Source organism: Zootoca vivipara, chromosome 1 (genome assembly GCF_965207765.1).
Source record: "Zootoca vivipara chromosome 1, rZooViv2.hap1.1, whole genome shotgun sequence".
NCBI classification, from domain to species: domain Eukaryota; kingdom Metazoa; phylum Chordata; class Lepidosauria; order Squamata; family Lacertidae; genus Zootoca; species Zootoca vivipara.
Genome location: NC_142582.1, coordinates 132654741 through 132680594, shown reverse-complemented (window position 1 = coordinate 132680594; position 25854 = coordinate 132654741). Strand labels below are relative to the sequence as shown.

The 25854-nt window shown below is 46.7% G+C and overlaps 1 protein-coding gene across 1 annotated transcript in view; it reads right to left on the bottom strand.

The window, feature by feature from the left end:
* Nucleotides 1-25854, bottom strand: part of MDGA2 (MAM domain containing glycosylphosphatidylinositol anchor 2) — a 353191-nt gene that overhangs the window by 99964 nt on the left and 227373 nt on the right. The window contains exons 6-7 of the mRNA XM_060269123.2: nt 24291-24560; nt 1238-1567 (exon numbers count right to left, since the gene is read on the bottom strand). Of these exons, the coding sequence (XP_060125106.1) occupies nt 1238-1567; nt 24291-24560 (600 nt within the window). The remainder of the gene's footprint in view (nt 1-1237; nt 1568-24290; nt 24561-25854) is intronic.

Below are 25854 nucleotides of genomic sequence, written 5' to 3'. Positions count from 1 at the left end.
CCCCACACACCCCGCTCTCCTTCTGGTGAGTCAGCAGCCTGACCTCCTCGAAGTCCTCCCAGGAGACATGGGACTCATACCACAAAGGACCAGGAAGACTGTGGTGAGACTCATTCCAAGGACACAATGTCTGCTTTACAGGTCAGGGTCTTTGGTTTGCCAAAGCATCAAGGAATGGGAGCGCCTCTTGCCTTTCAGTCCTCAACTGAAAACCTACCTCCTCTTCTTCCCTGATACCTCCTTGGTCATCCTCCCAAAATGTTAATCTTTCTTAGAAATCAAATCTCAAGCTTCGTGAGCTCTTCCTCCCTCTCCTCTGGTGCTCTGAACGTTAAGTCATAAGCAGACTAAATTAGGCTGAGTTGGGGCCTACGCCGAGGTGCTTAACGTGCAGGATGCATTCTATCCACAGGATCGGGGCCCATATCAATAGAGTAGGTGGTCTTACATACCCTCCAACATGTCTCCAGTGGAAATAGGGGCGTCCTATTCCACCCCATCCAACTTTTCTCCAGTGAATGAAAAGTGGGACATTCCGGGCTCCAATCAGAAACCAGGATGGCTTCTGTGATTCCAGGATGGCCTGGAAAATTGGGACACTTGGAGGGTTTGGCCTTAAAGGGAACCAGACCCACTGGTCCACCTAGCTCATAACTAGCTAATATATATATATATATATATATATATATATATATATATATATATATATATTGTGCAAATCTGTTCATGTTGTAAGTCACCTTGGACATGGTTTTAACAATGAAGAGGTGAGACAATGATGAATCCCACCCCAATTTAGCTCATTTGATATTTGCCCCTGATGAAATGAGTGGTGGGGCGAAGGTTGCCCATCACTCCTGGAAACCTAAAGGAGTCTCAAGGCTCCATGACAACTGTCTCCGCTGGTCTCCATTCACTGCCCACCCACCTGACTCTCCACGGTGGTGGAGAGGTTGGGGCAGTGTTTCTCAAACTTGGGTCCTCAGTTGTTGTTGGACTACAATTCCCATCATCCCTGACCACTGGTCCTACTTGCTAGGGGAGATGGGAGCTGTAGTCCAAAACCAGCTGGGGACCCCAGCTTGAGAAACACCAGTAGAGTGTTGGTCTAGGAGCTGGGAACATTTCCTCCTTGGAGGAAAAGTTGGGCTATAAATGCAGTTAATACATAAACTTCTCTTGCCTCCTATTCCTGCTGCCAAATCAGACTCCAACAGAGTGACGGAATTGCGCTCACCTGTGCTGCTGGAAATGTTGACATCGATGCTGATGTCCGAGATCCCCCCGCCCTTCAGGGATGCAACACAGGTGTATGTCCCAAAGTCCGTGAACTTCAGGTCAATGATATCCAAGTTGGTGGTGCCTGGGGAGACGTCGGGGTCTGTCTGAGTGATGACCATCCTCTCGGAGCTGCGCAACGGCCGGCCGTTTTTGAACCAGCTGAAGGTGAGCTCCTCGGAAGGGACCGCCTCCACCTGGCAGGAGATCTTGACCTCCCGGCCGATCTGGATGTTGTCGTCTTTGTGATACGGGTCAGGCGTGATCCAGAACCGCCCTTTCTTCAAGGCTAAAGGGAAGAGAAGCACAAGGTGAGTTGGGGCAAGGACCCCTTTTTATTCACTGCACAGGTGAGACCAGAGATGCAGGAACCTGCCAATAATAATAATAATAATAATAATAATAATAATAATAATAATAATGTATTATTTATACCCCGCCCATCTGGCTGGGTTTCCCCAGCCACTCTGGGCGGCTTCCAACCGAATATTAAAACAGTACAGCATTAGACATTAAAAACTTCCCTAAACAGGGCCGCCTTCAGTTGTCTTCTAAAAGTAAAATAGTTACTTATTGCCTTGACATCTGCTTGGAGGGCGTTCCACAGGACGGGTGCCACTACCGAGAAGGCCCTCTGTCTGGTTCCCTGTAACCTCACTTCTCGCAATGAGGGAACCGCCAGAAGGCCCTCGGTGCTGGATTTCGGTGTTTGGACTGAATGGTGGGGGTGGAGACGCTCCTTCAGGTATACAGGACCCACCTCTCGCAGCTTTTCCAATTTGGTTGTCCACATTTTTGCAGCAACTTGCAACACAAGTACAATGTTTCAAAAGCCGCATGAAACTTTGTTGGCAATTTAGTGCGAATTTCTCTTAATGTACACTGGTGGAGACCGAGGGTGGCTGTATTTAAGTTCTTGGGTGTTACCATCGAGCAGAGTATGACCTGGAGCGCGAATACCACTGCTCTGGTGAAGAAGGCCCAGCAGAGACTTTCAAAAAAAGAACAAGCTGAGTGAGAGACTGCGGGTGTCCTTCTACCGAGGCGCCATAGAGAGCATTCTTACATACTGTATCTGTGCTTGGTTTTCCAGCTGCACAGTCATGGATAGGAAAGTGCTCCAGAAGGTCATAACCACAGCCCAAAAGATTATCGGTCATCCCCTCCCATCTCTGGAAGAACTATAGAGTTCCCGTTGCCTTAAAAAAGCAAATACTATTTTGCAGGATTCATCTCATCCTGGATATAGTCTTTTTGCACCGTTGCCTTGCCTTCGGGCAAGAGATACAGAACAATTAGATCAAGAACGAATAGATTAAAAAACAGTTTCTATCCAAGAGCTATAACCATCTTAAATGCTGTAACTAAATACAGTGGTACCTCGACTTACGAAGACGATCTGGCACTCTTCGTAAGTCGAGGTCTTTGGATGTCGAAGCACCCATACCGCGCATGTGCAAAGCACAATTTTGCGCTTCTGCGCATGCGCGGACCGCGCGCGCCGCTTCTGTGCAGGCGCGCGGGGCGAAAACACTTCCGGGGGGGGGGTCAACTTCGGAAGTCGAAGCGTTCGGAAGTCGAGGTACCACTGTAATATGATCCTGGGGAGTTGAGATGGGTGTGTGTGTGTGTGTGTGGCTGTAATTGTATTTTTATTTTGTTTTTTATGGGATGGCATTCAATTTCATTGTACTATCTATTCTTCTATTCTATTCTATTCTATTCTATTCTATTCTATTCTATTCTATTCTTGTATGCACTTTTGACCAATATGCATATTTCTGCAAGTTGCTTCCTTTCATATAATGCATTTGTTGATGCTGTCCCCACTAATACACACATTCTTATGCACCCTTTAATCTGTGAGTTTTTTTTACACATTGCTTGGTTGGAGAAGCGCTTTGCAAAATGCAAAGAAGTGCAGATTGCAGAGGATAACTGTGTGTTGGGTTCATGCAATGGTTTGAAATGCTGGAATAAGGTCGTTTCTCATTAAAACAACTCAGATATAACCCAAAATACCTGAAAAACCACCTCCATCCTTACAGACTAACCACCTCCTTCCTAACAGACTCTCTTGGGTGCTGAGATAGGCAGAGGGGACCCCTTCCAACTCCACACGGGACGCGGGTGGCACTGTGGCCCAAACCACTGAGCCTCTTGGGCTTGCCGATCAGAAGAGGGAGGGGCCTTCGGGGAGGGCGTGGATGTCAGGGGACCACCAGGGGTCAGCGGAGAGTCCCAGAAGGGGGGGGGGAACAAAGGCTCTCAGATGCTGCCAGAGCCCTGGATGGCAGTGAGGCAGAGCTGTCCACTGGAGATGGTGCTGAACCTCAGGAAGCGGTGCAGATCCTCGAGGATGCTGAGGAGGGAAGGTCCTCAGAGGGAAGCATGGGGGGGGGGGCGGATCAGAGAGCCCAGGAAGGGAAGGTGCCAGAGGAGATAGCACCAGCCCCCCAGCTGGGCAGTTCCAGTGGGGAGGGTTCTCCAGCAGCCCCATCACCCCAGCAACGGAGGGGTGAAAAGAGGCGGGCAGAGAGGAGGAGATTCCGAACGCCCAGCGTGTTCTGTTGGAGAAGGCCACGAAGGGCTGTGCTTCCGGATTCTGACTCGGGATAGATCAGTCATGCTTTCTGTTGCTCTGCCTTGTACATATGTACAGTGGTACCTCTGTTTATGAACACAATTGGTTCCGGAAGTCTGTTCATAAACCGAAGTGTTCATAAACTGAAGCAAACTTTCCCATTGAAAGTAATGGAAAGTGGATTAATCCGTTCCAGACAGTCCGCGGAGTACTTAAACTGAAGCGTTCATAAACTGAAGCGAACTTTCCCATTGAAAGTAATGGAAAGTGGATTAATCCGTTCCAGACGGGTCCGCGGAGTACTTATACTGAAATGTTCATAAACTGAAGCATGGGTGTAATTGGTTCCGGAAGTCTGTCCATAAACTGAAGCGTTCATAAACTGAAGCGAACTTTCCCATGGAAAGTAATGGAAAATGAATTAATCTGTTCCAGATGGGTCCGCGGTGTTCATAAACCGAAAATTCATAAACCGAGGTGTTCATAAACCGAGGTTCCACTGTATATAAATAAAACTCTGTAAAAACCAGCCACAGAGTTTGGAGCGGATTACTCGTGAGGAAGTTCTAACACCATTACAAAACGACTGAGCCTCTTGGGCTTGCCGATCAGAACGTCGGCGGTTCGAATCCCCGCGACGGTGTGAACTCCCCTTGTTCTGTCCCAGCTCCTGCCAACCTAGCAGTTCAAAAGCACGCCAAAAAGTGCAAGTAGATAAATAGGTACCACTCTGGCGGGAAGGTAAATGGCATTTCCGTGCGCTGCTCTGGTTTTGGTGTTCCTTTGCGCCAGAAGCAGCTGAGTCATGCTGGCCACATGACCCGGAAAAACTGTCTGTGGACAAATGCCGGCTCCCTCGGCCTCTAAAGCGAGATGAGCGCTGCAGCCCCAGAGCTGTCTGCAACTGGAATTAACGGTCAGGGGTCCTTTACCTTTATCTTTTTTTACCTCCAAATCCACAATTCTCTGATTCTATATGGAAGGCTGCCGAGTTGTAGCTTTCCGCTTTTCTTTCATTGTTCCTTTCATCTTTCCTTCCTGATCATTTTAAGCCGCTTTGGACGGGCGGTTGCCTTAAAGCAGGCATGTCAAACCTGCGGCCCTCCAGATGTTTTGGCCTACAACTCCCATGATCCCTAGCTAGCAAGACCAGTGGTTGGGGAAGATGGGAATTGTAGTCCAAAACATCTGGAGGGCCGCAGGTTTGACATGCCTGCCTTAAAGGATTTGATACTTTTACAAGAAAGAGACTATTTTAGCAGCTGACTGCTCCACAACCAGGAAATGCCCCCCTGCAAGACTCACCTACTCCAGATCATCTTCCTAGTTACATTTCCGAGCACAATTCAAAGTGTTGGTACTGACCTTTAAAGCCCTAAATAGCCTCGGTCCAGTATACCTGAAGGAGCGTCTCCATCCCCATCATTCTGCCCGGACACTGAGGGCCTTCTGGCAGTTCCCTCATTGCGAGAAGCCAAGTTGCAGGGAACTAGGCAGAGGGCCTTCTCGGTGGTGGCGCCTGCCCTGTGGAACGCCCTCCCATCAGATGTCAACGAGAAAAACAACTACCAGACTTTTAGAGGACATCTGAAGGCAGCCCTGTTTAGGGAAGCTTTTAATCTTTAAATTAGTGTATTTTAATATTTCTGTTGGAAGCCGCCCAGAGTGGCTGGGGAAACCCAGCCAGATGGGTGGGGTATAAATAAATTATTATTATTATTATTATTATTATTATTATTATTATTATTCCTAAGCAATTCCAAAACATGTCCTAAGCCCTCCCTGGGTCTGTGGCCAAGCCCGGCCCTTTCTACCCCCTCCCTCAACAAACTGCATTTCTAATGCACAAATTAAGTTGCAACTGCCTTAGCGACAATTTCTCCACGTCCTCTCGAAGTGTAGCTGTGCTGGCCTTCCTCCACCCCAAGCATTCCTCTAATCTGCCCAAACACCCCTATCTTGCAAATGCACATTTAGCCGGACATGAATGGCATCAAAGGGAGCCTTTCAGCTCCCTTCTGTCAACAGGCTTTGCTGGAATACTCATGGCAAAGTCAGCCGCCTCCAAAGCGCCCACGAGGGACCCAGGGCTGCTCACATCAGCCTCTGCAAAGGAGGTTTATGGGTTTGACCAAGGAAAGCCTGTGGCATCGACCATAGTAAGGAGCCGGCCTGTGAGATGAAGCAAATTGGGCTAGAGCTGAGCCAACAATTCTCAGAAGACTCTTTCTTTCCCCCCGAGAAAATTCTGCTGAGTCTTTTTTCTCTCTCTCTTGCCCCCACTTCTCGATCAAAGCCACATTCACACCGTGCATTTAAAGGACTACGGGTGCCACTTTGAAACACACATGGCTTTCTCCCCAAGAATCCTGGGAACTGTAGTTTCTTAAGGGTGCTGCTGGCTGATGGGAGACTCTCGTTTCCCCCTGCCAAAGCTACAATTGTAGGAGCTCCCTGGGAAAAGGGATGGATGGTTCTGGGAGGGGATTGGGAGTGTCTCATAACAACCAGCAGCACCCTTAACAAACTACAGCTCCCCCAGACTCTATCCCATCTAAATCAGACTGGCAAAACAAATAACGGTAAGAACTAGCTGTGGAACTAGCGAAACTATCAGCAAGGTTACGAGAAGTTACAGACGAAAAATTTACCAGAGAGTGGGAAATATACAAAGTCTATGTAAAAGAACATTGTCAAAGTATCAATCCATTGGCAGGTTTTGATTGAGCTTCTGTGTGTAAATAGGACAACATTATAAAATGTATATAAAAAAATTGTCCAGTAACACATTAGAGACCAACTATGTTTGTCATAGGTATGAGCTTTCGTGTGTATGCACACTTCTTCAGATACACTGAAACAGAAGTCACCAGACCCTTATATATAGTGGGAGGGTGGGGTGGGTTTTTTCTCAGGAGGGCAGTATAAAACTATAAAATTCATAGTTAGTTAAACAATGTGGAGAAAATAAAGCCAAGTGTGTACTTAAGGAATCCAATTTGGGAACATAATGGGAAGATCAGAGGTCATGATCTTGTAAGGGAGGTATCTGGAGTCTTTGTTCTCAGACTCTGTGAAAGTGAAGACAGAAATGAAGCTCTCCGGGTAGACAGCTCCAGGCTGGAATGCAGGTTGTGGGGAGAGACAGACCTCTGCTTCTGGAATTAGTTATTGGAATTAGTTGTTGGAATGAGTTCATATTTTGTAAGATGCTGAGTTTATGCCTCAGACTGGCATAATGTCCTATGGAACTGTTTGGATGCCTCATTTGATGTTTCTGTTCTGCTTTGAAGAACGTTCTGCAAGTCAAGTTTTATTTAAAATGCGGCTCCCTTCTACGATTGGATTGAATACTTACTCAAACTTGCAGCATATGAACAATCTGCATACAAACACAGACTTGCCGTTGCCGTGGACAAATTCAATTATATTTGGAATCCATTCTTACAAATACTGTAATAGGTTAAGATCTGGTGAAGTACAAATAACAGCCTTGTAAAGTAAACAGTTTTGGGGTCCCCCCATTATTTCCCCTTCTATAAGGCTCCTGTTTCTCTTTTTCTCTCTCTCTCTTTTATTTACATCTCACCATGTTTAGTGCACATATAGTTATGTACTTTTTGAACAATAAATAGTCAAATTTTAATTAAACCTGTGGGCCTTGACAATGTTTTATTTCCAAGAGGAGTCGGTTTTTATGCATCCGGTTGCTTCCAACTGTGGAACAGTCCTAACTGCAATAGAGACCCGCGTCTGAATCCCCAGTCCATTGCTGCCAGTCTGTGTGGGCGATACTGAGCTGGGTGGACCCACAGTCTGGCTCCGCAAACGGCATTTCCCTGCGCCGACCCCTCCTTCCAGGCCCCAGCAGCGCCTTCCTCTGCTCCCGGTGGGGCTCCTCCTCCACTCCTTAGCATTTAACAAATCCCCAACTTTCAAAAAGTGTCGGTGCAATTAAGCAGCAAGGCATTATCCTACCAGGGCATCTCAAAACTTTTTAATATCAAGTAATTACTTGGCACTTATGAGACCAGATGCATTCACATTTTCAATTTAAATGCAAATACTGCTGAAGGATTTACACAGGTTGGTACCTCTAATTTTTATAAATGCCTCTTTCTAAAAAAAGGGCGGGGAGGAGGAGAGGGAAGGAGAGAGGGAGAACGGCAAGAGAACTTGATCTTTTGCAAGTGTAGCGCTACAGATGTCTCCATCCACCTGGGATCAAGTTAATTAGGTACTGTTTGTCTGGCAGGATTCCAGTGGGGGTGGGGGCCATAGGTGGATTCTCTGCAGGAGTGAGACAGTTCTGGCACCTCTCAGGTGGGCACCATTGTGGGCCAGCGCTCCGCCCACCCGCTTCTCACCTTTAGGTAAAAAAAGTTTAAGGACCCCTGGACGGTCAAGTCCAGTCAAAGGCAACTATGGGGTTAGAATCATAGAATCATAGAGTTGGAAGAGACCACAAGGGCCATCCAGTCCAACCCCCTGCCAAGCAGGAAACACCATCAAAGCATTCCTGACATATGCCTGTCAAGCCTCTGCTTAAAGACCTCCAAAGAAGGAGACTCCACCACACTCCTTGGTAGCAAATTCCACTGCCAAACAGCTCTTACTGTGTTGTGGTGCTGATCTCGCTTTCAGGCCGAGGGGGCCGGCGTTTATCCACAGACAGTTTTCCAGCTCATGTGGCCAGCAGGACTAAACTGCTTCTGGCACAACAGAACACCGTGATGGAAACCAGAGCGCACGGAAACGCTGTTTACCTTCCCGCCACAGAGATGCCTATTTATCTGCTTGCACTGGTGTGCTTTCGAACTGCTAGGTTGGCAGGAGTTGGGACAGAGCAACTCCTCACCCACAATAATACAACCACCAGACTTAAGATGGACACTGGTACCAGAGCCTGCAATAAACCCAGATGCCAACTTTGCTGCCACATACACCCGGACAACATCATTACTGGCCCCAACAACATCCAACATACCATCTCAGGACTATTTAACTGCTCATCTTCTAACATTGTGTATGCCATCAAATGCCAACAGTGCCCTTCAGCTCTCTATATTGGACAAACAGGCCAAACCCTACGCCAAAGGATAAATGGACACAAATCTGACATCAGGAACCACAAGACAGAGAAACCAGTAGGAGAACACTTCAATCTCCCAGGACATTCTATACAAGATCTCAAAGCAGCTGTTTTATTACAGAAAAAATTCACGAACAGACTGGAAAGAGAAGTTGCTGAATTGGAACTCATTAACAAGCTTAAAACCATGGAGCCACCTGGGATGAACAAAGACATAGGATTCTTATCTCATTATGCATGATCAAGCTTTCTTTAGCACCTCAGCCCTTGCTTTTTCCCTGCAGGACCAATTGCAGCCATCAGCAGTCGTTAACAGTCATCAACAGGTTTACCACTCCTATCAGCCCATCACCCATTCCCATCACCCCCACCCCACCCCCCACCCTCTGAATATACATAAGGGTCTGATGGATTCTGTTTCAGTGTATCTGACGAAGTGTGCATGCACACGAAAGCTCATACCAAAATAAAAACTTAGTTGGTCTTTAAGGTGCTACTGAAGGAATTTTTTTATTTTGCTTCGACTCAGACCAACATGGCTACCTACCTGTAGCAAGCTCAGAGTTAGAGTACGTGCATTGCTTGAAGAAGGAAGCAAGCTCAGTTGTCACTGAGATGGATGTTGGAAAGGAAGGACAAGAAGATGTATCTCCAGGTAGGGCTGGAAGAGAACTGCATCTCAAGTCTGGAGAGCTGCTGCCAGTCAGTGTAGACATTACTGAGCTGGATCGACAGAGGTTGGGTGACCATCTGTCATGGATTCCATAGCTGTGATTCCTGCATTGCAGGGGTTTGGACTAGATGACCCCTGGGGTCCCTTCCACCTCTACAATTCTACGATTCTATGAGCTGACTTGGCAGAAGACAGCTTCCAATATTACTGAGGCCCTGGAGATCTACTGCAGCTTGCAGCCTTCCTTCAGAGCTTGATTGCACCCCCCCCAACTATTCAGAGGCACCCTCGTGGCACGGAAAGCTTTTAACCTATTATTTAGGAATAATCATTACTGCACCTGACTACAACAAGCATGATCAATAGGCTATCTACATCTTAATGTAGAGCTGCCTATAAAATCGATCCAGGCAATGCCTCAGCTGCTGGCAAAGGACAGCGCCCCGGCCTCTGTTTCTGGCTGTAAAATGCACAAGGCGATTAAACTGAGTGGCCATTGCCCTTCTGTGTTTTTATCCATGGCCTTGTAAAGTTTTGTGGGGAGAGCGATGCTCAGCATAGCAAAAGTACAAACTTAAACCACTTGCAAACCGATAATAATAATAATAATAATAATAATAATAATAATAATAATAATAATAATATATTTATTATTTATTCCCCACCCATCTAGCAGGGTTTCCCCAGCCACTCTGGGTGGCCTCCAACAGAATATTAAAACATAATAATCTATTAAACATTAAAAGCTTCCCTAAACAGAGCTGCCTTCAGATGTCTTCTAAAAGTCTAAAAGTTGTTTTTCTCTTTGACATCTGGTGGGAGGGAGTTCCACAGGGCGGGCAGCCTCCTCTTTCTTCATCATGCTTCCAAGCTGACCACACATGCATGTCTGAACTCTGCAGCTCAGGTGCCATTTTTGAACTTAAGTTTTGTGCTTTTGTAACTTAGATGATAGTTATAAACTTGCCTTCATTTTGCTACCACAATCGCTGCTTCAAGACCTAGATTATGTAAGTAAGTCCTACTTTTACTTCTTCACAAAACTGTGATTTTTGCTTTTAAGGGGGAGGAAAAGGGCTAATCCCAGGAAAATCCACTCCGCCTTAAAGCATCCTGCATAATTGTTTCTAGAAGTTTAAAACAACTTTGTCTTGGCTTCTGAGTTTAAGCTGCAAAGAACTGTACTTTGCTGATCTCACATGAGCCAGGAAGGATCAAAACTATGGAATATATCCTCTGCTAGTGTCTAAATCCAGACCTGCACATTACAGTTGTGGGGTGCATGTACTTTGAGGGTGCCAAAAGTCGGGGTAGGAAATTGAATCCTCTGCAACTTTCCGTCTCTAGGGGGAAACATGAGTGGCCTGTTTGAGCCAGGGGTATTGCATAAGGGGGCGAGGGGGGCAGGGCGCCCCAGGCTCCACTCTGCAGGGGGCAGCACGGCACCCCCTCACCACCTCCACCGAAGGCTGCTGCTATTGCGGCGGCAGCGCGACTGCCATCGTGGAGGCCCCAATTTTGCTGGCCTCGTCCCTCGCTTCTTTCTGGTGGGGCAGAGGCAAGGGGGCGGGCCAGAGAGCAGCCCAAGAGGTGGTCGCTGATGCCCCTTGCCGCTCCACCTGAGTAAGAAGCACAAAGTGCACTACAGAGCGGGTTGCCACGCGCTTTGTGCTTCTTCCTACTCAGGTGGAGCGGCGAGGGGCGTTGGTGGAGATGCCCCTTGCCGCTCCGCCTGAGTAGGAAGAAGCACAAAGCGCGCAACGGATCGGATCCGGGCCCTGGAGCACCGCCCCAGGCGATATGCTCCGTAGTGTGCACGTGCGAGGAACCTGCTCCATCATGTGCATGCGTCATGACGCAGCGACGTTATGTCATGATGTTACGTCACGGTGCATGCGTCACGGCAGAGCGGGTTGCTGCCCCGGGCAGCAGAGAGGGCTCTGTACATGCCCGGTTTGAGCGCCACATCACAAGCAGAAGGAGAATGCAGCCCAACACAGATTCCAGGCACCTAGCTCTCTGCAGAAGGAGATTGTCCCTCCTGGTGGGACATGGCTTGATTTAGCTCCAGATGACTCAAGCGCTATGCTAAAATGGCAAATAAATTCTTGCCCCTGAATCCCTCTTTGCTCGCATTTCTCCGCAGCCCTGGAACAGGTGCTAACATCTGCGTTGGGCTTCTGAGACTTCTGTTTTGGAGACTTGAGCTGAGGCAGGAAAAACCGCAACTCACACTGACAGGCCCTTAAAAGGCAGCCCCCCCCTTTAAAATAAACTCTCTGAAACCAAAAATATGGAGAAGAGTTTCACCACAGAGGAACAAAGCACCAAGATGCCTTTGCAGGGGAAGGATGGAGTTTCATTAAATTTACAAATTTCTCCAGGAAACCAAACACCCATTTCAATTGTTTATACTAACTTCTGGATCACTAAATAAGAACATGATTTGCAGATGTATATACGGTTGCACCTCGGAAGTTGAATGGAATCTGTTCCCGAAGTCCGTTCAACTTCGAAACGTTTGACTTCCAAAGCGTGGCTTCTGATTGGCCGCAGGAAGCTCCTGCAGCCAATTAGAAGCCGTTGAAGCCCTGCCATACATTCGGCTTCCTAAAGGACATTTGAAAACTGGAGCAGTCACTTCCGGTTTTTCATCATCCGGGAGCCGAAATGTACGAGTTCCGGGGTGTTCGACAACCGAGGTACGACTGTACTGTGATTCGTTGTGGTGTATGTACAGGGATATAGGTTTTCATAATGTGATTTGATTTGATTTATTGTTACGGTTCTTGACCAGCACACATAAATATGCAATACATAAAAACAATAAAAGAAGACAAGAATATCTAAAAATAGACAATAAGTATAAGTTTTAACAATTGGTTAAAAGAAAACTAATTAAAAGGAAAATAAAAAAAATTCCTTCAGTAGCACCTTAAAGACCAACTAAGTTTATATTTTGGTATGAGCTTTTGTGTGCATGCACACTTCTTCAGATACCAATTAAAAGGAGTATTACTACTTAGGGGGGTAGACTACAGCAGTTAATATCACTGGATCCTCTTTTGCTAGTCCTGAAGATGTTCTGAGGATATTTGGACACTGCTAATTAGATTGGACCGAATTTTTACGGCCCTAGCACAGAATTTGGCAACCTTCGCTGACACATTAGGGTTAGCGTCGGAAAGAAGCCACTCTATATAAAAATTATCCGAGCGTCCGGGTAGCCTTCAGCAGTTCTCCAGGGGACAAACAAACGGATCCCTTTATGTGAGAGATGCTGCCTGTGCGGATCAAGAGAAATGGAATCTATCGGCCATATACTTCTGCGATGCTGCTTCTACGAGGAGGTTTTCATAATGTATTTGGGGGGGGGGTCTCCAGGAAAGAAGAAGGAAAGAAGAAAGAATTGCAACTCATGGGAACAAAATCTTAAAAGCCCCCATCTTTAAAAATCTCTCTGAAACCCGCCCCAAAGTGGAAAACACAGGAGTTACCGACGATTGAAGAGTGGCCGACGAAAATGATGGACTATGCGGAACTAGCAAGACTGACTAGCAGGATCCGAAACCAGGGAGAGTCAAGGTTCCAAAAGGATTGGAGTAAATTTGTGGACTATATGGAGAAGAACTGTAGAAGTTTAAAGACACTTGCAGGATTGAAATAATTCCTACGAATTGACTTTAAGTAGAAGGAATAAAGGAACTGTGAGATAAGATTTGATAAGAAAACCGAATTGGGGGGGGGGAGGAGGGAAGTCAAAGCTCGGCAGAGCAAAGTAAATTGTAATAATTGATTAGATGTTAAGAAAAGGAAATTTTGTGTCTATTGTGTGTTGTTGTGTTTGTGGTTGAATGTTTTGTTTTTGTTTAAATGTGTTTAATTGGAAAATTTAATAAATTGTCTTATATATATAAAACAATCTCTCTGAAACCCAAAATAGGGAGAATAGTTTTCCTACAAAGAACTTGGTACCCTGGAGCAGTGTTTCTCAAACTTTTTTGGGCCACGGCACACTTGTTCCGTGATAAAAATTACGAGGCACACCACCATTAAAAAAGTTTAAAAAATTAACTCTGTGCCGCCCTATATTATAATTATGACTGTAAGAAACACTTGCCAAATATTGCTTTCTGGCGGGTCAGTGTTGTGTATTGGCGGCCGCCAGGCTCGTTTGCACTGAACTTTGGGAAAGAGGAGGAGAAATATTGCTTTCCGGCGGGTGTTAGTGCTGTATATTGGCGGCCGCCAGGCACGTGACAATGCAAATCGCCCTTCTCGTCGCCGCACGTCGCGGCACACCAGCCAGCGTCTCGCGGCACACTAGTGTGCCGCGGAACAGCGGTTGAGAAACACTGCCCTGGAGCATATAAAACAGGACAAGGTAATCTTGTAATAATACAGGAAAGGTCCCCACTGCTTGAGCACGGCAGATTAAAAAGTTGGCACCAAAATGCCCACTCTTCCGATGCTGTGGCAGCCTGCTGGCGTTCCCTGCCTAAGTGCAAACATGGGGCTGCTGCTACATGAATGACTTGCTCCTTCCGAATGAGCCACGGAGGCCTTGGAGCATTAGGCAGCATTTCCACAGGTGAGGCTCAGCTCCCATGCCCTCCCGCTCCCTCCCAACCTTACCATTCCCCAGTGCAAATGAGAGGTTGGCACAAAGGAGACACAAATAAATGGCCTTCTTCCTCTTAAGGATGGAGCAGCCAGGGGCGGAGGAAGGGGGGGGCTGTACGCCTCGGGTGTCATTGCTGGGGGGGGGGGAGAGATTCTTTAGGGAGCTGGGTATGTTTAGCCTGGAGAAGAGAAGGTTAAGGGGTGATATGATAGCCATGTTCAAATATATAAAAGGATGCCATATAGAGGAGGGAGAAAGGTTGTTTTCTGCTGCTCCAGAGAAGCAGTCACGGAGCAATGGATTCAAGCTACAAGAAAGAAGATTCCACCTAAACATTCCTGACAGTAAGAGCTGTTTGACAGTGGAATTTGCTGCCAATGAGTGTGGTGGGGTCTCCTTCTTTGGAGGTCTTTAAGCAGAGGCTTGACAGGCATATGTCAAGAACGCTTTGATGGTGTTTCCTGCTTGGCAGGGGGTTGGACTGGATGGCCCTTGGGGTCTCTTCCAACACTTTGATTCTATGATTCATTCAGCACACCGCCTGCCCGTAACTCCCAAGCCTACCGCAAGCCATCGGGGCAAGAGGTGGAGCTGCGTTTGCCTTGCCGGCCGCCTTCCCCACTTCCCCCTTCATTTTGACAGCTCAGGGGAGGCTTGTGAGTCATGGGCTGGTGACGTGCCATTGCCCGCCGCTCTGGGGCTGTTTCGGGGGGGGGGGGGAGAGCCTTCCCCGAGCTGTCAAAAGGAAGAGGGAAGGGACAAAGGCTGCTGGCAAAGCAGTGCTGCTCCCCCCTCCCAGGAAGCAGCTTGCCATGGGTGGTTCGCTCCACCCCTCACGGGCGGCTCGCTCTGCTCCCATGGGTGTCTCGCCCCCTGGGACGCTCGCCCCACCCTCTGGGATGCTCACCCTGCCCCCATGGCCCCACTCTTGGGTGTTGGAGCAGCTAGGTCCGCCTCTGGGAGCAGCTGCAGCCCGTACGGCTCTGCACACCTTTCCTCTGGCAGAAGACGGCACTCACAGTGGACGGAAAACAAAGGCATGCTAATCCTGGCAGAAAGCCACTTCCGCATCTCACGGAGGTGGTGTTGTGGGCATGGCCTGAGTGAACTCTCGCGATGGGGGCTGAGTGCTCAGCCCCCTCGCGAGATAGGAGTTCCCGCCTCCGTCACACCCGGGCCGACCAATAGGGTCGGTCGGGAGGCGGGGCTTCTCTTCCTTTAAACGAGCCGGAGGCGGGAACTCAGCCTCCTCTGCCCCGGCTCTCAGAAATTGGAGATTTAATCCCGTTAAAGGGGTTCCGGTGGCGGTAGCTTTGTCCTGAGCCTGCGGAGGTCAGGGCCTTATGGCACCCCCCAACGGTGGCCACAGGAGGTGTCTCAGTAGATGTACATCATTGGGCTCCTTTCTGGTGGTGAATTTCTCCCAGACTGTAACACACGGGTTACAGTTGGATATAGTTGGTTAGGTTCCAATGCCTAAGCCAATACCGCTCAACATCCGTAACCAATAAAGTTGTGGCCTTTTCGCCCACTTAAAATCATTTCACTGTGTCTTGTGTCTTATTTCCTGGGGAGCGAGGGACATCGCCACACAATCCAGACACCAAAGGCCCAGCTACTCAGTTTCATTTTTGCACTGATATCCCACCTTTCCGCCAAGGAGCTCAATGTGGCATCGATGGTTCTTCCCCTCTCACCATTTAATTCCCCCAACAGCCCTCTGAGGTAGGTCTGCCTGTGATTGCCCCAAGGTCACCAAGCGAGCTTCGTAGCCGGGCGAGAGATTTGAACCCTGGTCTCTCCGCAAAAATGCCTTGGGTTGAGTGTTTTCAAGGACTGTGGTTGGACGAGGGATGAGCAGATGCTGGGGTGGCAGAAGATGACAGAAAGTAGTTGACTATCATTAATATTATCTAGTTACAGGTAGGTAGCCGTGTTGGTCTGAGTCAAAACAAAATAAAAAAATTCACATTGTGTATGCCATCAAATGCCAACAGTGCCCTTCAGCTCTCTGTATTGGACAAACAGGCCAAACCCTACGCCAAAGGATAAATGGACACAAATCTGACATCAGGAACCACAAGACAGAGAAACCAGGAGGAGAGCACTTCAATCTCCCAGGACATTCTATACAAGATCTCAAAGCAGCTGTTTTATTACAGAAAAAAATCAGAAACGGACTGGAAAGAGAAGTTGCTGAATTGCAACTCATTAGCAAGCTTAAAACCATGGAGCCACCTGGGATGAACAAAGACATGGGATTCTTATCTCATTATACATGATCAAGCTTTCCTTAGCACCTCAGCCCTTGCTCCCCCCTGCAAGACCAATTGCAGTCATTAACAGTCATCAACAGGTTTACCACTCCTATCAGCCCATCACCCATTCCCATCACCCCCACCCCCACCCTCTGAATATACATAAGGGTCTGGTGGATTCTGTTTCAGTGTATCTGACGAAGTGTGTATGCACACGAAAGCTCATACCAAAATAAAAACTTAGTTGGTCTTTAAAGTGCTACTGAAGGAATTTTTAAAATTAATATTATCGTTATTTCTGCACTGCTGAATGAAGCCCAGCTGACTAGGAATCTGGCCTGACCCTCTTTACTTGAATCCTCAAAGGGGATTTTCTGGGTTCGCTGTGGAGATGTTTCAATGCCACGTCCGAAGCGAAACTCACCACATCTCAGCCACATGGTGTGTCCAACATGTGGGGACATGTTGCAGAAATCAAATAGCTGCTTTGGTCCACATCATCGGTGGGCGTCTTTGCAAAGGGTAACGGGAACTGGAGGGAGGAAAGGAGAGCCATTTTGTACACGTTTCCCTCATTTCCTACGCTTTTCCTGTTTTCAAAATGTACTTGGAAAAGGAAGCTCACCATTCGAGCTGTAAATTTGTTTATTTCATAAGAAAGCTCGCAGTTCTGAGCTTCTGGAGAAGGGCTGGTTCAGGCAATAAAGAGAGAGGCAGGCCATCGCAAGCATTCTCTCTCGCCAACGTCGGAGGCTTTGGGGATGCAGCTGAGTTTACTCACGCTCCCTGGCATTTCCATTTCCTTCTCCCAGCTTCTCATCGTTTGAAGAATTCATTAGGCAGTGCAGGAGTGTGTTTTGCGTTTGTGGTTTTTTTTAAAAAAATTATATATAAAAAACCCAAGATAGAATTTTAATTATATTTTGTTCAGTCTCATGAGGCTCCCAGGCTTGAGTTGCTATGAATAAATATGCAGAAGGTTTGGTTTATTATGCCATGACTCATGAAATCTGTATCCAAGGGGAGTCAGGGTTTATATTCTTTGCGATCTCTTAGAGAATCTTGGATGCTAACCTCTTTCCGTGCCTGTTCTGAAATGAGCCAAAACACACACACACACACACACACACACACACACTCCAACAAAACACATCAACATGTCAAGCCAACATTTCTTCTCAGTTTACATCTCCAGTTAGGGATGTGTGAGACCCCCAAGGAGAAATTGCACCTCTAGATTTATTTTCCCCGTGCAGTGTTATGCATTTCCATGGAAAACACTACAAAGATCCACTCCACTGGTCTTGACTGTTCCTGCCTGCAGCGCAACAATTCTCAGTTTCAACATGTTTTCCCTTGTGCATTCTCCCTTCACACTTTCACTGCATCATGGGCCTTGCAGTATTACACAATGCTGCAAGAAATGTTGAAGGAGATGCTCAATTGTGTGTCGTTTTGAGGTGCGTTGGGCAAGGAAAAGCGACCCATAAATTTAATAAACAAACCATCAAAACGTTATATGAATTTCACACTGCATTATGGGCTTTGTAGCTTTTGAGGGCGTCCACTAGCCTCGCCCCCGGCAGATGTCCTGGACTGCTGACTGGGGCTCACGGGAGTTGTAGTCCAGACTGCCTGGATAGCATCAGGTTGGGGAAATGGTTATTATTATTAATAATAATATTCACAATTACTTTGAAATAAGACTATAAACACATGATGCAGTGCGACTGCAAGCTACCTATGAATGAAGGAGAACATGCAGCACTTGTCTGTAACAGTCGTTCCACTGCAGCTGAGCAGATGGTAGCAATGGACATTTCAACAGAGTCTGCCTATGAATCTTGAATGAAAGTTCCCATTACTGAGCTATTCCATTTTAGGCCAAAATCGGGCTCTTTTCAGAGAGGGGAGAGTGGTTTTAAACCATGGCTCACTTGCTATGAAGGACCAGCCATCACTCACAGATTTAATTTAACAGTGTCTCCTCCTTAGCACAAACAATATTTATGTTACAGTGGTACCTTGGTTCTCAAACGCCTTGGTTCCCAAATGCCGAAAACCCTGAAGTAGATGTTCTTGTTTTCGAACATTTTTCGGAAGCCAGGCGTTCAATGCGACTGTCGGCTATTGTTTCCAGAGCCCCTGCACCAATCAGAAGCCACGCCTTGGTTTTTGAACATTTTGGAAGTCAAACGGACTTCCGGAACAGATTAAGTTTGGCGCTTTTGTTATTGCTATTTATTTTGCGGGGTTTTTTTAAAGGCTTTTTCGGTTAATTTGTTTTTGTGACTGTGTGGAACCCAGTTCAGCTACTGATTGAGTGAATGATTGTGTGACTGTGGAAATGGATAAAAGCCCTTCATCCAAACAATGACCAGCATCGGTGCACATAAGAAATTTATTTATTTTTAAATCATCTACAATACTGTCTTATTTATTTTATAGTACAGTACATTGATTATTGCTTCCATGGTTGAACAAGTCTAACACCCTCTTTCTTTATCTGAACCACCTACTGTTTAAAAATCTCCAACAGAAATACAACGTGAAGTCGAGAAAGCAGTGTCATAAAAACAGAGGTGCATTTTTTTTCTTTTTTAAAAAACGGTATGATAAAAATAGGGATTTGGTGATAAAAGGCTCTGATCGTATGGGCCAGGGAAAACCTGGAAATAAAGATATGTCTTTACAAAACACCTGAAGCAAACTGATGGATGGTACATCACATTCCCACAAAATCCACTATATCACTGAGGCTGACATCACCGCTCTCCATCTCTTTGCTTGCCAGCAAGATCTATTACCAATCTGGACCTCGGCAATTATGGTGGGAGAACACAAGGGGGAAAAATCCAGGATACACAAAGGACCCTGAGTGAGATGTACCCATCACTCAAAATTCAGGAAGTCCCTGTGTGGTTAAGAACGTAAGAACTCAAGATGGGCCTGCTGGATCAGGCCAATGGTCTACCTCAGGCATAGGCAAACTCCAGCCCTCCAGATGTTTTGAGACTACAATTCCCATCATCCCTGACCACGGGTCCTGTTAGCTAGGGATGGTGGGAATTGTAGTTCCAAAACATCTGGAGGGCCGGAGTTTGCCTATGCCTGGTCTACCTGGTCCAGCATCCTGTTCTCACAGTGGCCAACCAGATGCCTCAATGGGAAACCAGCAAGCAGGATCCAAGCAGAAGAGCCCTCTCTCTTCTCATAGTCTCCAACAACTGGTATTGAGATGGTCCATGAATGTGCTTAATCTTCTTTCAAAACCATCTAGGGTGGTGGTCTTCGCTGCCTCCTGTGGGAGCGAGTTCCAAAGTCCAACAAGGCACTACACAAAGCACCCTGACTCTGGGATGGTGCGCTATGAAGGGAACAAAACACCAAGGCAGTAAATGACCAGAGCCAAGGACTGAGAGATAGAGAAGACCTCTCCACACTGACTTGCAGAGGCTCTCCAGATGTTCAGACCAGGGTCCTTCCTGGAGATACCATCGGAGGTTGAATCTGGGACCTTCTGCATACAAGGTAGATGTTCTGCTCAAGAGCTATGGGCTTTTCTCATGGATGTCCAGACTGGAAGGGGGTTCTGTACAGACTGTGACCCACCAAGCCCAACCACAGCTTACAGGACATGCATGATAGCCAGCTTGCTAGATCACCACCTGGCCATGGCGAGTGGGCTTGCATGTTCCCATGACCCTTGTAAGCAAAGCCTTCGGGAGTCTCGTACTCCCAGCTGGGTCAACCAAGGCAGTAAGGTCAAAGGGGAGGAGCTAGACCAAGAATGATCCAAGAAGTCCTCAACGGCAGAGCAGGCGGAAGATGACAAGTGGCATGTTACAACGGCTGTGAAGGAGGATGAAGGCTGCAGCAGATAAGAATCTACTGGTCATCATGTTTACTCATGCCATCGGAATAGAGCCCTACTGCAAAGACTATGCGTTGGTCAGCGTGCCCTGATCTACACACATAAAACAAATCCACGCACAGGCGTCTTCCAAAAACTCACCCCAAACCCCAAACCCCCACAGTCCCATGGCTATCAGCAAATGGTAACAGGGGCAGCATAGTGAAATCTGGAAGCCCCTAGTCATGAACCGGCACGTGGGCGGTGGATCATAGCATCATAGAATCATAGAGTTGGGAGAGACCACAAGGGCCATCCAGTCCAACCCCCTGCCAAGCAGGAAACACCATCAAAGCATTCTTGACATATGCCTGTCAAGCCTCTGCTTAAAGACCTCCAAAGAAGGAGACTCCACCACACTCCTTGGCAGCAAATTCCACTGCCAAACAGCTCTTACTGTCAGGAAGTTCTTCCTAATGTTTAGGTGGAATCTTCTTTCTTGTAGTTTGAATCCATTGCTCCGTGTCCGCTTCTCTGGAGCAGCAGAAAACAACCTTTCTCCCTCCTCTATATGACATCATTTGATATATTTGAACATGGCTATCATATTCTCTTCTCCAGGCTAAACATACCCAGCTCGCTAAGCTGTTCCTCATAAGGCATCGTTTCCAGGCCTTTGACCATTTTGGTTGCCCTCTTCTGGACACGTTCCAGCTTGTCAGTATCCTTCTTGAACTGTGGTGCCCAGAACTGGACACAGGACTCCAGGTGAGGTCTGACCAGAGATACATTCAGGATACATTCAGTCGTTCTGTCTCAAGGAACAAGGCTGTATCCATGACTGAGCAGCCCTTTTAAGGATCCACTCTGCTCACCCCAAAAGGGGGAGGGGCTAGAAAAGGTGCCCTAAACATAGTATGCCTCCCTTTTTCCCTGACTGGATTACCGCGCCCAGTGGGGTCACCACCCAGTGGTCATAAAAGAAGGGCATGTGGATCCAGAATTGGCCTCCACAGTCACTTACAGACTCACTGTTAAAACTGTGTTTATGGAAGACAATCCTACTCGGCTACGAGGGATTGAAGAAGAAGAAGAAGAAGAAGAAGAAGAAGAAGAAGAAGAAGAAGAAGAAGAAGAAGGCCAGCTAGTTTAGAACACCTCCTCCAATGGTTTGACATTACTCTTCCACTGTCTCTTGAGACAGACGGATGCCAACAATGGATTTGGCATAGTGGGTCACACCTGGGAGGAAGCCTGGTCCACAGTGATTAACCAAGAGTTCTAATAAGGACCAAATCCTCCAGATGATTAGGGATGCCATATATTGAAGAGCATAAAAGAGGACACATTTTCTGGGACCTGGGGCAGAAGGGGGAGGTGGGGCAGAAGGGGGCATATTCTATAATGTCCCTTCAAAATATACAGAAACGAGAACCTGATCCTTTCCTGCATCATGCAAAACCACACAATATGTATATGTTTTGCACTTGGTTGCCTAGTACTGAGTAGGCAACACAAAAAGTAGCCCGCTTCCGTAACCCTGGACATTTTGGAAAATTCAAAAAATCTGCCTGGACAGAAATTTTACCCCTGAAAGAGAGGACATGTCCTGGAAAAAGAGGAAGAATGGCAACCCTAGCATGAAATGCCAAGTGTGAAGCTTGCTTAGAGAGGGTAGCAGTTGTCCTAACAGACCATCCTGGGCGCTTGCAGAACTCTGGGGCAATGGCCCGTCTCCTCCGTAAGCAGGCAGCAGCTGACATCTGTCCCCGATGCAAAGACAGCTTTAAAAATAGCATAACTATTTATTTCTGAATTACCTTCTTCATGTGTGCCATGCTAAAAATAGTTGTTGTTTCTGAAGAACTGTACTAAAAATAAATGAAGTTAGGTCAGGAAACAGTAGAAAATGAACTCCTCAGACAGACCTTTTCATCCAAATAAGAAAGCTTGTTTGAAGCAAAAATAAAAATAAAAATGTCTTCAGCTGTTTCTGGAAAGTCTCAAAGTGGCACCTGTGATATCCGGATGCTGCGATGTGGCGCCACAGAACAGGCGCAGCCACGTTCAAGGCCCTGCTCTGTGGAGAAGGCTTTGGGTATTTGGGGACCCCCGAGGAGAAAAGAAATCAATTAGCTGGTTCCTCCAGTTACCTAGTCCCAAATACATACACACAAACATGGAATCATAGACCTGGAAGGGACCCCAAGGGTCATCGAGCCCAACCCCCCTGCAATGCAGGAATCTTTTGCCCCATGTATATACACATTCCATCAGGCTGTCTTGGTGGGATAGCTAGGAAGGAGAAGGCTCATTCCATCAGCTTTGCTGGAGGCCCCTGCTCCACCAGGCACCTCCTGCCCCAAATTGTCCCAGCTGGTCAGAATAAGAACTGTTTAGAAATTGGTGAGGGAGATAAAATAGAGGTTGTAGATAATACAATGGTGTGAAATAAGTATTGATAGAAGTTAAGGACAATTTAATTAAGAAGTAAGATCTAGATAGAATATAAAAGGATAAGATATAAAAGATTAAAGAATTAAGATATAGTTAAAGTAACAATTAGAATTTATATATGATTTAGAGTTTACTACGGAGGATATGTAAAGAATCGCAGAAGGAGGTGGAATGAGGAAGTCAATAGATTGGAAATAAGGGTTATAGTTAGAATTTTTGTTTTTGCATTTTTGTATTTTTTTGTATTCTTTTTGTATTCTTGTTTTTTCTCTTTTGTGTTTTGTAATTTTCTTTGTGTGTTTTGTATTTTTGTATGTTTTGTTGTTTGAGAAAATCTTCAATAAATACTTTTTTGTAAAAAAAAGAACTGTTTAGAAATTGATGCCTGTGTTCCGATTTTTATTTCCCTCAGCAGAAAGGTTGTTTTCTGCTGCTCCAGAGAAGCGGACATGGAGCAATGGATTCAAACTACGAGAAAGAAGATTCCACCTAAACATTAGGAAGAACTTTCTGACAGTAAGAGCTGTTCGACAGTGGAATTGGCTGCCAAGGAGTGTGATGGAGTCTCCTTCTTTGGAGGTCTTTAAGCAGAGGCTTGACAGGCATATGTCAGGAATGCTTTGATGGTGTTTCCTGCTTGGCAGGGGGTTGGACTGGATGGCCCTTGTGGTCTCTTCCAACTCTATGATTCTATGATCTCTCCCTTTCCCTATTCCCTTGTGTCTCATGGCTTCGGCTTACTACTACTACTAATTTTATTATTTATACCCTGCCCATCTGGATCGGTTTTCCCAGCCACTCCGGGCAGCTCCCAACAGCCTACAAAGGTGCCATAAAGGGACCCCTGACCATTAGGTCCAGTCGTGACCAACTCTGGGGTTGCGTGCTCATCTCGCATTATTGGCTGAGGGAGCCAGCGTATAGCTTCCAGGTCATGTGGCCAGCATGACAAAGCCACTTCTGGCAAACCAGAGCAGCACATGGAAACACCGTTTACCTTCCCTATTTATCTACTTGCATTTTGACGTGCTTTCGAACTGCTAGGTTGGCAGGAGCTGCGACCAAGTAACGGGAGCTCACCCCGTCACAGGGATTCGAACCGCCGACCTTCTGATCAGCAAGCCCTAGGCTCAGTGGTTTAACCACAGCGCCACCTGGGTCCTATCCTGTGGCAATTTGCCCCCAGAGGCCATCGAGCCCCCACGTTCTGCACTAGCTGGACCCACCTCAAGAGTAGCCCCACACAGATGCACTTTGCATGAATCCACATCTTCCAGCCAGTAAGCCCAGTTCCAATGCCATTCCATGGGTCTTCCACCGACCATTTCAACCCTAAAGAGTCGCGCGCTCCACCGGAATTTGAGCTGTCTCCATCAGAGGCACAGAGACCCAGATCTCACACCAACTCAAAACTAGGCAGGAAAAGAAGACCCAACTCTCGTTGCCACAGAAGGTCGCTGGTGGCTCTTACCTCGGACGATGATGTTGGTGGACTTCTTCGCTGGGTTCCCCACATTGTTGTTGGCAATGCAGCTGTAGGTTCCGTCGTCGTCGGAGGTGATGGCCGGGATGGTCAAGGTCCCCCCTTTCAGGACGGTCTTCTCAGGCAGGGCTCCCACCGACCGGACCCAGGTGAGGGTGGGAAGGGGCTCCCCGCCCGTTGTGACGCACACCAAGGTGATGGCCTCCCCGGGATTGACCACGATGGGGTCGTCCACCAAGAGCTTGATCGAGGGAGAGGCTGTGGAAAGAGGACCAAGGGGCAAGTAGGTCAGGGTTCGAGATCACCACCAAGAAGGATGATAAGAACATCAGAAGAGTTTGGGGGATTACAGGGACAGGACTATCTAAATTGCATAGAAATTTATTTATATATGCAATTACAGCAGCTTCTCGTCCAAAAATGGAAAGAAGCAGAAGTCCCAGCAAAGGAAGAATGGATACAAAAACTTATGGAGTGTGCAGAAATGGCGAAACTTAACAGAAGAATAAGAAATCAAGATAGCAAACTTTTTTTATATAAAAGAATGAAAATGGCTTGTTGAATATTTGATTGCAAACAGATAAAAAAAACCATTGGCAGGATAATGGTAATAACCTGCAGTTTCATGAGAGTTTATATTTCAAGTAGATAATTAAATAAGTCTGGAAACCTTAGAGAGAAACCAGCAGACCCTTTGTTTAATTTCCAAGCAAAGGGTCTGCTGGTTTCTCTTTAAGGTTTCCAGACTCAAAAGAGAGCAGGGCAATTAAAGGCACAGAAGTCCTGTCCTCTATTGAGTCTGGCAACCCTAGATATAGACGTACAGCGTCACCTTGGTTCTCAACCTTAATCCGTTCCAGAAGCCTGTTGCAAAACCAAAGCGTTCCAAAACCAAGGCACGCTTTCCCGTAGAAAGTAATGCAAAATGGATTAATCTGTTCCAGACTTTTAAAAACAACCCCTAAAACAGCAATTTTACATGAATTTTACTACCCAATGAGACCACGGATCCATAAAATGAAAGCAATAAGCCATGTACTGCAGTCGCACAATCAATCAATCAATCAATCAATAGCTGAACTACACAGTCACAAAAACAAAACAAAAAAGAGCAGCAAAAACAAAAATGCAAAATAAATAGCAAAAACAGGCAGACCTCAGCATAACACTCAACACGGAAGTGTGGCACTCAAAACAAAAGCGTAACACTCAAAACGGAGCATGTTCGACTTCTGAAAAAAGTTCGCAAACTGGAACACTTATTCTGGGTTTGCAGTGTTTGAGTTCCAAGTTGTTTGAGTACCAAGGCATTTGAGAACCCAGGTACCAATGCACACAGGATTGTTTAAGGATATTGATTAGGGGATCTATTTTTTGCCGTTGCTATTTTAATAGCATATACCGCAAGACCTGGAGGACTGCCTCTCCCAAATGAACCTACCCGGACCCCAATATCATCTTCTGAGGTCCTTCTTTGTGTGCCTCCTCCGTGAGAATAGGACATCCCGATTTTCATCGGAGAAATGTTGTAGGGTATGCGAGAGGTCTGGAG